This window comes from Sinohyriopsis cumingii, chromosome 17 (genome assembly GCF_028554795.1).
Source record: "Sinohyriopsis cumingii isolate HCF-2022 chromosome 17, ASM2855479v2, whole genome shotgun sequence".
NCBI lineage: Eukaryota > Metazoa > Mollusca > Bivalvia > Unionida > Unionidae > Sinohyriopsis > Sinohyriopsis cumingii.
In genome coordinates this window covers 47281408-47296977 of record NC_142977.1, presented here as the reverse complement: position 1 = coordinate 47296977, position 15570 = coordinate 47281408, and the positions used below count along the sequence as shown (strand labels likewise).

The 15570-nt window shown below is 35.3% G+C and overlaps 1 protein-coding gene across 1 annotated transcript; it reads right to left on the bottom strand.

The window, feature by feature from the left end:
- Window positions 1-932: 932 nt before the first annotated feature.
- LOC149778550 (uncharacterized) lies at window positions 933-15291 on the bottom strand. Its single transcript, XM_089938355.1, has 2 exons — window positions 15155-15291; window positions 933-1861 (listed from the first exon to the last, which is right to left on the bottom strand). Exons 1-2 carry the CDS (start codon window positions 15289-15291, stop codon window positions 1567-1569), a joined length of 432 nt encoding a protein of 143 aa, XP_089794481.1. The 3' UTR covers window positions 933-1566.
- Between the last annotated feature and the right edge of the window lie 279 nt (window positions 15292-15570).

Below are 15570 nucleotides of genomic sequence, written 5' to 3'. Positions count from 1 at the left end.
AAAACAGATTTTGTTATTCTTTCTCAGAGTAAGATTCATAAAGTGGAATCGAGGCCATACTAGGACTACGTGTTAAATGACATGTATTTATTGGGTTTTTCCAGAGGATTGTCCCACATCCGGGTATCTGTTTTTCGTTGTAGTTAGATTTATTACTGATATTTTGAGAAAAAATAGATATTATTGCCTTAACACTTGAGAAGTTAAAGTTTTTCATGTTTTGACCAGTTTTGTGGCTAATTATTTTATTTTATCTTAAAGAAAGGTGATTCTTTTCCCTGGAAATACTAGTGCTTTAAATCAATTCTTGGACAAAAACATTTACCGAAAACTGTAATATTATTTTCTGTGATTCAACAAAGAACTGTTGACACATCAGTAAGACGTTGACCACAACATACGTCATCGCCTTACATTTTGGATTTCATTGATTCCAACTCAGTTTCATTAGGACTTTTTTATGACTATGACTTCTACTGTTTAATTCTTAGATTATTTTTGGATTTGATTCGTAAAACTGTAAATTCATTTTCTCAGTTATACCTGGTGTTTCTATGGAAATAAATTATTTGTTATATTTTACAAAGCTTGTTGTTTTCACCTTTTACCTGTTACGTTTTGTAAGAGCCTAAACACCTAACACAGGACTGAATTATTAGTTTATCAAATCTCAATTTATAGACATTTTCACTTGACCTAGATATGAGTATTTACAACGGAAATTACAGTGTAAGTATAAGCAAGACTCAGAATTCAAAATGCTATATAAAAATGCTTGTTTACAACTTGCGATCTTGTACAAAAGTTAAGCACTCATTATAAATTAAATATACATAATTTATTCAATAAGATTCTCTCTATAACATATAATGTGTGAACAAGTGATTGAGATACTATAAATACGTAACATAACATCAAACAAGGAATCCTTAATTTACATGCCTGGTAAAGGAAACGAAATATGTTTTCATTATCCTAATTGATCAGACTACGTAAGATGATAATATATGATTTTATTGAATTTACTAGAAGAAACAAAGACAGCCTGAAAAATCAAAATAAAATTTGCTAGAAAGAGATTAAACAAATGCAAAATATAAAGTGTTTGTTTTCTTTCACTTTTCGAGATATTTCTAACTTGATGAAAGAGCTATAGTTTGGGGACATTAATGTATACTTGTGAATACTAAACTTTATATCAGGTTTGAATATCGAAATCGTCAATATTTAAGAATCGCTATATAAGTCAAATTAAAAGTAAAAAATCATTTACTTGGGACGTAATGACTTTAATTTTATTTTGACGGTTTTAACATTCAGGCACTCTCCTAGACGCTGCATCTTGGGAGTTGGTACGTGAAGTTGATACGAACGAATGAGAAATGATGTAAATTGCATCTAAAATACTTTCTATTGAGTTATATTAAAAAGGAAATCAGAATCTAGGACACTGAAATAAACTGTGTGGATTGACAGTGAGTAATGTACTTTCGACATTTATTTACAAGTTTCACACTTACAATTTAAATAATTATGTGATTGAACAGTCATACAAACAAACTTTATTCATATGGGATGAATGTATGCATTTTCATCTGATTGTAGACAAATTTCCTCCAACTTTTCTAAAGGGATAGTTTTCTTTATATGACAAGATCTTGAATCTAAACTGGGGCTTTCAGAAGCACCAGTTTTGTCAAGAATTGTACGTAGACCTCCAGTGCTATCTTCGTCTATTGTCCAGTAGTTAGTATGTGGATCTATCTCAGTATGTATCAGTTCCAGCACCATTCTGTTTCCAATGTCAGCATGTGGTGGACCAACGTCAGCCCCGGTGATGTTGGTGTTTTGCTTACAACGTCTGCAAAGCAAATAACAAAGCTAATATGTGTTAAATGTATCAGAAAGAAAGACAGTAAACACGTCAAAATATTTCTCACAAATAAATATCAAGCATAATTATTTATAAATAAATTTACATTATGTCTTCTCGTCATTCATAGCAATAATTAATTAAATTGTAAATACTTGCTTACAATTTACATAGCAATATCTAAGTTCAAATTTAACCTCTTTATTCTCGTTTTATTTGGGTGCTAATATTGAATATAAAAATTTAATTCGTGATAAGTTGGGCTATCAAAGACCTGAATATAGATTGCATGTCCGTGAAAGGAAAATTATTAAACTTATCCCGGTGCAGAAGACAGTATCGATCAGTTGGTGATAATTTCCGAGTTTAGGCGTTCTTGACACCTACAGCGTATCTGTACATTTTAGTAAGACTGGCTTACTTAAATGCTACAGTGACTATTTCAAAGATATATATAGTAAACTAGAATATGCATTAAAAAGTTAAATGTGCTTTATTACTCAATATGTGCTCGCATTATATATATATATATATATATATATATATATATATATATATATATATATATATATATATATATAAAACTGCTTACGCTTATGTAAGTACTTTAATGGGTGGTGCAATAAGGTTATGTCTACTTTTACAATTTATAATGTAATTCCAACCATTATCGCGCGACACTTCGCTAATTGGTTTACACAGACTGTGCATTGCAGCTATGAGGATTTGGAAAGTGAGTAAATCTCCATTTTATTTATTTCTTTCTGAGCCTTGGTCTTCTACCCAACTTTAATATGCCTCTTGCTCTAATTACATGCCATTTTATTTCGAATAGCGGGCAATTGTTCTTACAGCAGGTACAAGATAATCGTCTAGCCCTTGACTTTAATTTGATACACGTCCCTTCTATGAAGTACCATTGTGTTGTAGGTAGAGCAGAATACAAAATGGATACAGTTTTATATGTCTACTCTTTGCTTTATTTCTTATGTCCCGATATTGTCGTTATGCTTTATGGTGGCAATGCTATAGAAATGGATAGTGACACCGACTCATCAGCCATTAAATTTATTTCTGTTTGCCTAACAATTGCCTAGTAAGTACAACGTCGCTCTTACTGTATTATGTAATATTCTTCCACGTTTCATATATAGAGGCCCCACACCTTGTAATAACCTCCACTTTGTATGGCCCGTAAAACAAATTCTTCGAGCAGAGATCACCTCCCATATGACATCACGGGAGTATAATGGCAAGTTTCCTTTCATAGTTGATGGCAGAGTTTGCAAGGATACATTTCAATCAAAGTGAATGGGCATTTGTACAAATCTCATAGAGGTGGAATTAACACTGTTTGCAGGAAAATGTGCAGATATTAGGTTAAGTATGTCAAGTTATCAAGCCCGCACGACAGGCCCTCAGAAGTTCGATTATTGCAAATATCATTATTTTTTTCTGCACATATCCTTACATGATTATTCCATTTCCTAAATTATGTAACTTTACAGTTCATTTGTGTGTACTTTGACGTGGATCTACCCATGGGTTGCATAAAACTAACAAGTGAACTCCGCTATCACGTGGCTTCATACACATGCCTCATTTGCATTTCCAACTTAATTCGTTTAAGTCTTCCCATATGACTCTACCAGTGATCAATTCGACTATAGATTACTTGAATCGTAGGTTCTCGAGTTTGTCAGCTAACACAGATATTCATGCTAGAATTCCAAGTTTTCAGGTGGGTCCTCACACGTGTACCTCCTGGTTTTCAAGTTGATTGAAGAGCACTTGACTATTCGGTTATCAAGGTCTTCGAATAACTCATAAAATTTCTCCATCTTACAATTAATAGTTGTCAAGTGTGTCTTTTCTCTTTATTCCACCAGTTATCGAGTTGTGAAAGCCATATTTAGTGACATTCAATGAAGATTGAAATGTTAGTCTCAAACCGCCTTTGACATAATGAAAAGTCATATGATCACAATATAAATAAACGAAATAATGACAATTTAATCAATGAACAGTTGCATATATCAGTCTTATTAAAATAAATGATTCCATTACATCACACACACACACACACACACATATATATATATATATATATATATATATATATATATATATATATATATATATATATATATATATATATATATATATATCACAAGCATAATTGGATTATATATGGCAGCTTGTGGGGCTGGAGGTGGTAATTAAAATATACGTCAAATTTTTCCTGAATAAAATGTTATGTCTCTGCTTGTTATTGGTTCTCTTGAAAATAACGCTGTTTACACGTCAGTTAATTGTGCGCATTTGGAAGTGCTTACAACACTTACGATGAGATCAACGTGACCTCTAGCGGACAGTTATGTGGTCCTTTAGAGCTCAGCTCATTATCATACCTTAGTAATGTAAAACATAGACTGAACCTCATTGCACCACGAATTAATGTACTAATCCAAGCGTAAGTAATTGTGTGTTTACGCGTTTGTGTATAGCAAGAAGGGCAGCACGACAGATGATTTAGATAATTGAATTAATGAATAAAAATCCAAGCAGAGTTCAGAATTAATAATGCAAAAATAACATTCTGCTGTTGCCGCAGGCCAATTTTAGTGATATTCAATAATGTTTGCATATAGAACAAAACAGAAACCAATAGATAAACAAAGCCATAGTAAAGTTAGTAAAGTGGACTCAGATCAACGTCACACAGACTCCTTAAAAACAACTTCCTTTCAGCAGCTTAATGCACTTCTACCATTTTGTCACTCATATCCCAAACAGCAGCTCCGGGGTGGGGGGGAGTGTACAGAAAAGAATTTCAGACCGAAATAAAGCTTCCTACGACGGGTAAAAAATACAAGCATCAATAATGTTAAAGTCGGGAGGGTAAATAGACCAAATTTATTTGCGCGATATAGCCTTCCTATGACGGGTGAAAAAATACAAGCGTCACTGAGACCTATAACAGGGCTATTTTTTCGTGTGCCAAATATATTTATCGGGGTTGTCATTGTGTGTGTGACCTGACAGAGTCAAGGGTCTAAAAAAGTGACAAAAGTGACAGGTCTCTCAACCAAAATTTTGTCGAGACCTACACGACATCGCGACCGAGGATCATGTAAATTTATCGTGATAAATCCATAAGGACTAGTTTGAGCACGCGAGGAAAAATTCGGAATTTAATCATATCCACGTCCCCTGATCAACAAGTCTGATGAATGTGTATCGACTCCATTAAAGATAATCAGAAAATTGCAGTTATCTCTGATCACTTTATGTATTTGCGCATATCGCTGAGTAACATAATCACGTCTCTGTTTTTGTGCCCACTCGAGAAAATATCCGACCTGGATTTGATTGTTTGTCTAGCATCACATCATCGTTTACTACCAAATTATTAATATATCCATCGAGATAATCCACCGATGAAGCTTCATCAATATCGGTAATAAAGTCAATAATATCATTACCGTCCTCGTCCAACAATTTTGCATTTTCATTAAAATGGTTAAGCACATTGTAGCATCGCTTATCATCTGCAGATGATGCCAATAAATGTAATTTATCCCACTTGATGCATCTCATTATCAAATTAAGCAACAACTGAGTTTTACCGGACCAGATGGACCTATGATAGTTGTTCTAATATAATTTGGTAGAGTAGATGACGCTTGACTGTCGTTGAGAAATCAATGATATCCTTGTTGTACAAATATAATAAATAATATCAATTTATATTGTGTTCGATGCAGAGCCCCACCCCCACCCCACCAGTGGATTAATAACAATAACAAGGACTAAAAAGCTTGTAGTTACAAGCAAGTGTATAAAATGTGGTACCCAAAAAGTACAAATGTATCTCTAATAACATAGGTGGAGATTTCGCTGCTTCACTGGGAACATTACGTGGAGCTCCATGGGCTAAGTATCCTGGCGGAAAGCATCTTCCTGGATATAATTATTGTGGTCCTGGAACCAGACTTGATATCCAACGCGATGAGCGAAATCAACCAAGACCTGGAGAGTATCCAATAAATGCGATTGGTCAGTCGTGCCACGTTCATGATGTCGCGTATAAAAATACAGGTTTGCATCAATGACATATTGCAGACGTGAAGTTGATACACACGTAAAAGTCTGTAAAAAAAATCTGTCGGATAATCACTTGCTAAATTGTTGTTAAGATCTGCGATGAAAGGTAAACTAGTGCTAGGAGCTGATAATTAGTCGGCCGATTATTATTATCATAATGGAATCGATTTATTATAGTGCAAGAGGATATTGGATGGGTAGAGCAGCGATTAGTAAACTTGCTGATGCAGCAGGAGTCTCACGTTCTATTGCTGCAGATTTGATAGCACGACAGGCAATATGACAAATTTAGCTAACAACTCCTAAACAAATTCATTACGCACATTGTCATGTAAGTACCACCAATAACGTTCATCAGGCAGATATTTTGTGTTTACTACATGATACTATTAAAACACGTTGAAGTCAATCGCTTACATACAAATACGCGTTAACAGTCGTTGATCTTGCAAGTAGATATAAAGAAGCAGAGCCGATATCAAGAAAGAGAGCAACTGAAGTTGCATCTGCGTTTAAACGAATTTATCAATAACGGCCACAAGGTGGTCTATGATGGCCACAGTTGCTACAGGCTGATGCAGGCAAAGAATTTCCTGATGCAGTAAGAATGAGTCAGAAATATCTGAACAACTGTTCAAAAATGATTCAATCGTACGCATTGTTTTACCAAAACTACCACCTCCGTTAAGATAAATAGTTGTATGTCTAGTTACGAGATTATATACCGATGGTGCTGATGATGACAATGACATTTGAATATTTTTATGGTATATATCCATAGATTCAACGTCGGCTGATTCAGAATAACTAAGTATCGTTTCTCGTTTTATTCTCCATTCGCCCCATGATACATCGGTACCAATATGTATATTTGTATTAATATAAAATGAATAGGTGGCAACTCCAACCTCGGAATCAGGAAATCTGATTATCATGGATAATAACTTTATCGAAACATACACTAACATCGAAGATCTTAAATGAGTAAACTGTGGTGAATCACCATCAATATAGTTCACAATTTTTCCATGCTTAGTTCCATCCGGCAAGTAAGCAATATTTCGGCTTATAAATGTGCCTTTCTCTATTGTGTCAGTAATTATTGATTCAAGTACGGCACCGTCGATGATTAGATGACAACAATGTCGTTTATAATGATGTGAACCACCCTAAGTGAATTTGACATTTAGTTTTCTGCCGAGATCTTTTGCAAGTTTATTTTCGTATTCAATTTCATCGGGATTAAGCTCAAATATTTCGTCAAGAATAGATCATTCAACGACTGGCAACCAAACTTGTTTTTGTGGACGATACGATATTATTGCTCCGCTTACAACCAATGACGCTACAATTCCTGCATCAGTCATATATCGTAATAGCACTATTGGGCTCCAACATTTTTCTGAAAAATGACGACCAAGCCAAACATAATCCAGTTAAATCAAAATCTGATAAATGTCCATTTATCGCAACTCTGGTCATCTCGTGCGTTGGATGTCCAAATCTCTTAAAAGACTCAGAACACTCTCCTATTCCAAGAAAACTTTAAGGATAACATGGAACCATATAAAATGAGATAACATCCTTATAATCGTATTTAGTATTCCACAATCCACCGTGTCCGTATTCAACATAACTGTGTTGGACATCTTCAAGAAATTCCGATCTTGTCGGCGACCATGAATTTTTCTCCCTGCCAGCGTGGGCAGCAATTAACGGAAGGTAAAACAATTGCCAAGTAACTGTTCAACATGATCGGTATATTTCAACGCAAGATCTTTCATTTCCGAGTGGAGGAACTCAAATAAATATCTCCATTATGTCGTACAAAACGATCATAATTGCCCTATTCGGAATTTTAAAACAAAGGCACGGATACAGGGTCATTAGCACAGATCAATGCAGATGTCTGTTGGACGTAAATTTGTATATACTGTACATAATAGCTAAGATTTTATATACTGTATATAATAGTTAAAATTGTATATATGCTGTAAATATGTGTTGTGCCGTCCTTATTATTGCAAATACATTTCTGGTTGAGGAATACAAATATTATTTTTTATTTTAAACAGATATTTATTATATAATGAATTACGAAAATATTAATACTATTATTTCTGCAATTAAAAAGATACATGATGATGGTATCCAAACCTCTGATAATCTTGATCCTGAATTAATTATATGCGAGTTTGAATCACTGCATGAACGAAGGTACCAAGGTAGATATAGATTACTAGCCGAATATAGGTTCATTAAATTGCTCCAACAATCAGTGATACAATCGTTGGCGACCGTCGATGATATACAAGTTGAACAATTTGCTTAACTTGCACACGCAATTGAGAAAATTAGATCAGAATTGTCTCACGAATACGAAACAAAAGTAATAGTGAATGCGCTTGTAAGACAGTTGAAAAATATAATGTCCGATTGTAAAAGCAAAAGTTGTGATACCGTCACTAGTGATTGTGAAAGCAGTGACAAAGTCATTTTGTGAAAGCGGTGACAAAGTCATTTCCGAGTGGAGGAACTCAGATCGATAAATATCTCCATTAGGTCGTACAAAATGATCATAATTTCCCTATTCGGAACATTGAAACAAAGAAACGTATACAGGATCATTCTTACTAATCTTACTTATAAATCAAAAATATCACCGTTATTAAATTGAACAGTTCTATCTCATGGAAATATTTTTATATCCATCGTCCACGCATGCGCGTTATGATCAATGATCTCTTTCAAAGATCCTTTTGATTTATATTTTGATTCGTACAAAATCTTTTCTGAATCAAAATATTTTTAAGTATATCAAATTTTAGGCAAAAATGTGCATAATTCAGAATTTGATCTCTATCGCACACAATCATAATAATATGTTCTCTTTGCAGTTCTTTTAACCGTGTCTGCGTTAACAAAACAATTTCTTCGCCGTATTCATCATAAAGTATATCAAATTTGTATGTATGGGCGTGTGTCAAGATTGTTCTGACGACACTTTTGAGTACCTCTTTGTTGTATACAAAAACTCTCGCGTGTTGGTACATTATATAATACCACATTAATAATTGTTTGAGAGCTTGTACAACATCGACTCAGAAACAGAAGATTTTTATTTTTAATTTTACAAAATCCTTAGAGAACGTATATACAAATTTATTGCATATTTGGATAAGTCACTTTGGGGCTTGCCCTGAGTCTTGCTCAGAGTAGATCTTCCGTAAATACCTACCATTGCATATTCACTAAGACCCATTTAAAACGTTGGATGACGATGTATACTCGTACACGACTTTATGAGGTGGTGTCAGCGACCTTCATATAACGTGGAGTACAGCAATTACTTCACGGCCACATTTTGGCGGATAGCTTATTGTCTGTGTTGGTAATGTTGAATACCAAATGGGCGGAGTGCTTTGCACTCTGCTAACATATTTTAAAAGTTCTTTTGGTGGGACCAACCCATACGAATCAAAATACACAACTCCACGTAGGTCAATCGCGTATGCAACCCAATTAGTACCTGGGCCAGAACTTCCATCGAGATTAATAATACCGGTTTCAACACTGTTTGGTTGTTTTCGTAATTGGTCACGCAGAAAATCACTTCTGACATTTTTGATGTTTAATGTTTTAGCAACATCAAGTAAATCCAAATTGGACACTGTAAGAATCAGCGAAGTGTCCCGAGGAGTCTTAGACCTGATCCTCGAGCGAATTGTCCGTACCACGAATGGGGAGTTCCTATCAGTCTTAGACCTTTCCCTTTATTTTTTAAAAAATCTTGATTCCGTTATCTTTTGCTTTCTTTAATGCCATCTCAGAGTCAGTTCCAACGGCACCAAGTGCATCTTCTTTTGCATCAGATGTGGCTGCAGCGGCTACTAACGCTGATATAGCTGCAAGAAGTGGAAATATACCACCCGTCTTGACATAGTCTTTAATAGCACCGGCAGAAAGATTAAGTCTTTGATAGTTTGGAGTCACTGAAGTACCTGGGTTGACGTTCTGTCAGTGATAGGAGAGTTGGACCACCTGCGATCTGTTCTGATTTCAACAATATTTTTATTCCCCGATTCCTTTATGATACTGATTGTATCTTTTTAATCTGTCAAAGAGTCAGAGTAACACTAACATAATGATATGACATTATAATATCATGAGTAATTTAATTACATGTTTTCCAGTGGGCATCAATAACTCTCATTCTTCCAGCAACACCTTCAAGCAATTTTTTTTTTCTGAGAGTATAACAGCGATTGCTCAGTAATTATCACAAGTTCGAAAGTGTAAAGTGTATATCAACAACAGATTGTCTAAATAAATCCACGTGTTACTCAAGTAGTAATATTTGCAAGCCAGAATCAGCATTGTGATCACGTCCCATGAATGTCATCAAACGATGATATGCACATGCAGCATGATTATTCTCAACGTTTAGTATTATGTCCTCAGCTGGTTCTTGATGTCCGTTTATCCTGCATGAAACTTCAATAACACCAAGTTTGTCAAATATCATTGCGCTGTGTTTTTTGTGAGTTTACTCGTTCAGTATTTTGGAAAGCAATGAATATGTGTCGCGGTGCAGAGACACCTTGCTGCGATGATATCTGCCATGTGCAAAACCATTATTGTTACATTAAACACTATCTGTGGTCATCGTCAACCATAATAATATTGATTTACCACCTGAGTCGATAAAAGAGAGCAATGGTTCTTCTTCAGCGATGATGGTGACATTGTTCGCATCAACAATACAAGTTTTGTCAGCATTACTTTACCTGCATCATAGGACGCCCAATCGCATCATCGTCGGTAGCCTTTCTAACACGTACAACTATGTGCTTAGCTCCGAAAATAAATTGTCCGACATTTCTGCAAGATCGAAAGATACGTGACAATGGAATTGCACATGAAAATAATCTGCTTCCATCCTTCAGCATTGTCGACGTAAAGCGAATCCTAAGTTTAATTCTGGATTAGCACCATGAATCACAGGGTACAGGGCAGCGTCAGTGGTATTGTTTCTTTGTCGTCTATTATATTATACTGCCTGTTGTCACCGTAGTCAGAAGTGTCTTTGGCAAACATTGACGGATCAGCTGATCTTGAATGATCATCGGAATATCTTGCTAGACCCAATATCATCGTGGAAACGTTGACGTCGTTCTGGAATATTTCAATGTTTCTTCCGTCAAACATGTATGTAGCACTGTTGAATAACGCCATAAAGCCATTATTAACAAAACCAATTCTAACATAAGCTCCATATTCAGTATCATCTGTTTTTAAAATTTCTCCTTCTGCTTCAATACATGTTTCAGCAGTAAGAAATATTTACTTGTATCTTGAACTTGTAGCTCGATTCGTCCACGCTGATTTGGCTCTCGTGCATCATAAGAATAATATTGATAATCGCGTACCGATTCATCCTTGAGAACTGGTGCATCTATGTCAAATGCTGGATCAGATACACGTTTAAATATTATTTATATTCGTTATCGTCTAACATGATGATCACTTCCTGCAGTTAGAATAGCAGCAATATTTTTTCTTTTTCTGACAGGGTACATCAGACAACTCTGCTAGTTTTTGATTTGCTGCTTAATTTATTATTTTACAGACATTTGCAGGCATAACTTCAGTGCTGGGCAATTTTACTGGCTGGGGTTTCCTTCGTATTAATCGTTAGTCTATCCTTGATTGCTGAATTGCTTTACTAGCAAATCACCAATGGTACAAATACCTTTATCACGAACAACGTCAATAGCTTACATTCCTAGTTGCTTTAAAATTGGTATTGCTTTTGGGGCTATCCTCCTAAACAGACCCCGAAGAACGTCGCCGAGTCCATCTTCGTGGATCGCTTTATATGTTGGTAATTGCGAATTTATCACCCTGACCATTACAGGTCCAATTTGAGCATTATGTATGATCATCTTATTTTCTTGTCTCTGATCTAATTGCATACCTTCAATCAATGCGATGATCATCAACGATTTCGTCAACGAAAGACCGACAAACATTAATGTCCATGATACCAGCTATAAATAATCTCTGACAAATTTCAGCTGCTTCATTAATGATTTCTGGGGATTTATTACGGGCTGGTCGTCCGCCAATCAGAATTTCTTGTCGTTCAACGTCGGAGATAACATTATTTGGACAAAGTTTATCAAGGCCACTTCCTTGAGTAGCAAGATCACTTCCAGTGGCACCGGGGAGGCAGGTCGTTCATAATACCATTCTTCTTTTTCCATGCTTGTTGTTTTGCCTGTTTTTTTAGTGATTGCTGTTTTTGTTGTTTTTGTTGTTGTTGTATTTCTGACCGTGGTTGTTATAATACTGGCTGTGATTGTTGTTTTTGTTTTTGTGGTTGTTGTAATATTGGCTGTGGTTGTTGTAAATGTACAAGATATTTATCTATTCCATTAATAAATGCAATATATCTTGTATCATTATTTCGGGCCTGATCAACTCCGTAGTATATGCGAAATATCCATTTATACCAGTTATCACGACTTACAGCATCATCAGTGTACTCGGGTTTAATTTTTTTTCTTTCTTTCATCAAAACGATGTACGGCAAACATAGGTAAGTCATCTCTGTCGTTAAGCTTTTTAATGCCGGTAATACTCACTTCGGTAAATTTCTCATTCACTTCAGTTTTCTTTCTTACTTGTTCTGATTCTGGTTCTTGTAAAAAGTTCCATTATATCAGATACTTCAAAACGAAGCTGCTCAAGCACTGCTTATGTTTGTGTTTGTGGTTGAGCAGCATATATTTCACCTTGAAGATCTTTCAGAAACGTTTTTGTTTGTATAGTTCTCTCCGCTATTTTTTCAGTTGCTTTAGCAGTTTGCTCCAACGTGGGAAGAAGACCCACGGTAGCCTTCGTAACCGGTTTAAATAATTGTTATGCCCCTTCCGTAAATTCCACCTGAGACTTCTGACGCTCTTGTAGTTTGTGTTTGACAGAATCACGAAGTGGAAAATATTTTTTTAATTGCCTCTAGTCGCTGTAGAGCTAGCTTACTTGTGCGAAATTCCGTCTTTAGCGTTTTTATTTGATATTATTGATTTAATTACGCCACCTTTTTTTTACACCTTTGACTCTGTCAGGTCACCCACACAATGAAGGACCGCTCCGGTGGCCTAGTGGTTAAAGAGTCTGCCTCGGAAGCGGGAGGTCGTGGGTTCAAACCCCGGCCGAGTCATACCGAAGACTTACAAAAATGTTACTAATAGCTGCCTCGCTAACTTTTCCGCATTAATAGGTTAGTGTTAGGACTGGTGGGCCTGGTGTCTGGATAATGTGACTGGGTGGGACATCATGCTACATGTATGTGGCATGATGCCCCAGTGCTAGACATCATTATAAACTGGCACACTGCAGACATCTTAGCGATATGACTGAAAAATTGTTAAATCTACCTTACAAATCCTAATCACATACACACACACACACACACACACACACACACTGACGACCTAGATAAATATATTTGACACAAAAAATAGCCCGATTAGAAGCCTCTGTGGCGCTTGTTTTTTGTTTTTTTCTTCACTCGTCGTAGGAAGGCTTTATCGCGCAAATAAATTTGGTCTATTTACCCTCCCTACTTTAGCATTATTGACGTTTGTATTATTTTACCCGTCGTAGAAAGTTTTATTTCGGCCTGCAATTCTGGTCTGTTCACCACCCACCACCCCCGCTGCTCAAAAACTTGCTCTTTAGTACTCTGTGGTTTAACTTATTCCCTGTGTATTCCGTTTCTAAAGAGATATCCTTGCTCTACAGTTTCTTATATCTTGAGCGGTCTCCCAACCAGCACTACAACGCATTTACTGATTCCAGATTTAGCAAGTACTTTGTAAACATCACTCAAGCCATAATTTATCCCTGTCCAGGATTCCCTGATTTTGCGTTAAATCTTCTAATCAGTTTCTGTTCGTAAACGGACTCGTTTGCCATAATGCCCCTACCTAGTATGGAATAGGTGACTAGATGCCCAGAAAATCTCAATAGTAACATAGGTAGTTTTTAAAGCCACCTTTCCGTTTGGAACAGACGTGAACCTTTCACTACTCCTAAAACTTAATAAGCTTCCAATCATTGCTTGAATCTCTTGTTCTGCCAGAACTATTATGTAATGAGCGGTATACGAGGTTTATAATTTTTAAAGTAAAGTCAAGACCACCACCCCTATATTTTTTCACCACAAAAAAATAACATAATCATAAATAGGTAAAATAGATTTATAGACCTATCTGTCAAATATAAAGCCAGAAACATTGTTACAATATTTTGGAACATATGTTTTCCGGACAAAGCTACAAAACTGTAATAGATACGTCATCAAGGCCATTACTAGATGAAAGAGAAAGAACGCTTGATTTGTATATAGTTTTCAATAACAACAGTAATATATTGACAACAAATTAATGAAACGTTACCTACATCTTGTTATGTTTACAGATTCAACGTATAAAGTCCAGATTGGTCCTTCCTTTTACTTTAATATTGTTAGGCATCTACTTGATGGCTGACATATACATAAGCCTTCATTTTTCTAAGTAGTTCTAGAAAATGGCTCATCCGTCGGACGGGCTTACTTATTTCATTGATTTACTCCATTTGAAACAATCCGGTTATACTAATGCATACAATTAAAAGTTGCAATACCAGACTATGAAACAGTGCATATAAGAGAGATTCCTGATCAATTATATTTTTAATATTGCTATATCGTTTCTGAACTCATAATCGACGGCTTTAGAAACTATTATATCTAATTATGAATATGTGTTATATTTTATGGTGCAATATATGATAACAAGGAAGATAGCTAACTGTGTATTGTTTTCTGTCTGAAATACATTTTGTTATTTCGAAAACATAATTGCATTATGACATCACAAATGACCAAACTCTTATGGCCCTTAAACTCACCGAACTTGTAGTTAAAAGGTGCGCAGTTTTCATGTTTTATGAAGTTATAAAAACGGAGATAATTTGGGCATGAAGATACATCTTCCATATTATATATATATATATATATATATATATATATATATATATATATATATATATATATATATATATATATATATATTGATTACGTTGTTTCAAAAACTACTTACAAGCGTACATTGCAGTGCTTACCGTTTTCGTGATTTATATGCAAGGAATCCACAGATCAAACACGTAAGAATTACAGCTATGCCTGGCAGAATGTTTGTCAGAATTGGCGTCCATATTGCGTCTGTAACATTCAATGTGGATAGCTCAGATACACACATTTTTCAGAGTACTACAGAAATCAAGAAAGAAAGTAAATGCAGTGATAAGATTCATACATTTTAGTCAAAAACAAACAAACAATACTATTCACAAAAGGCTTTCAGATGTTCGATGTATTACCTGGAAACAGTGTTACGGTGACGATATTTTTGTGAAACAGTGAATCTCAGTATATCAGATTAAAACTTTTAAAGTGCTGTACTCTTATACCGAAGTTCCACTGCGACGGATGTAAAATATACGGGGTATTTTAACCTTTTACATAAAATAGTAACCCT

Excerpts from the sequence above, each read along its gene's own strand:
- LOC149778550 (XM_089938355.1), bottom strand. The coding sequence starts at position 15,291 with ATGTGTGTATCTGAGCTATCCACATTGAATGTTACAGACGCAATATGG. Across the intron at positions 1,862-15,154 it reads GCATATAAATCACGAAAACG|ACGTTGTAAGCAAAACACCA; the intron begins GTAAGCACTGCA and ends TTTGCTTTGCAG.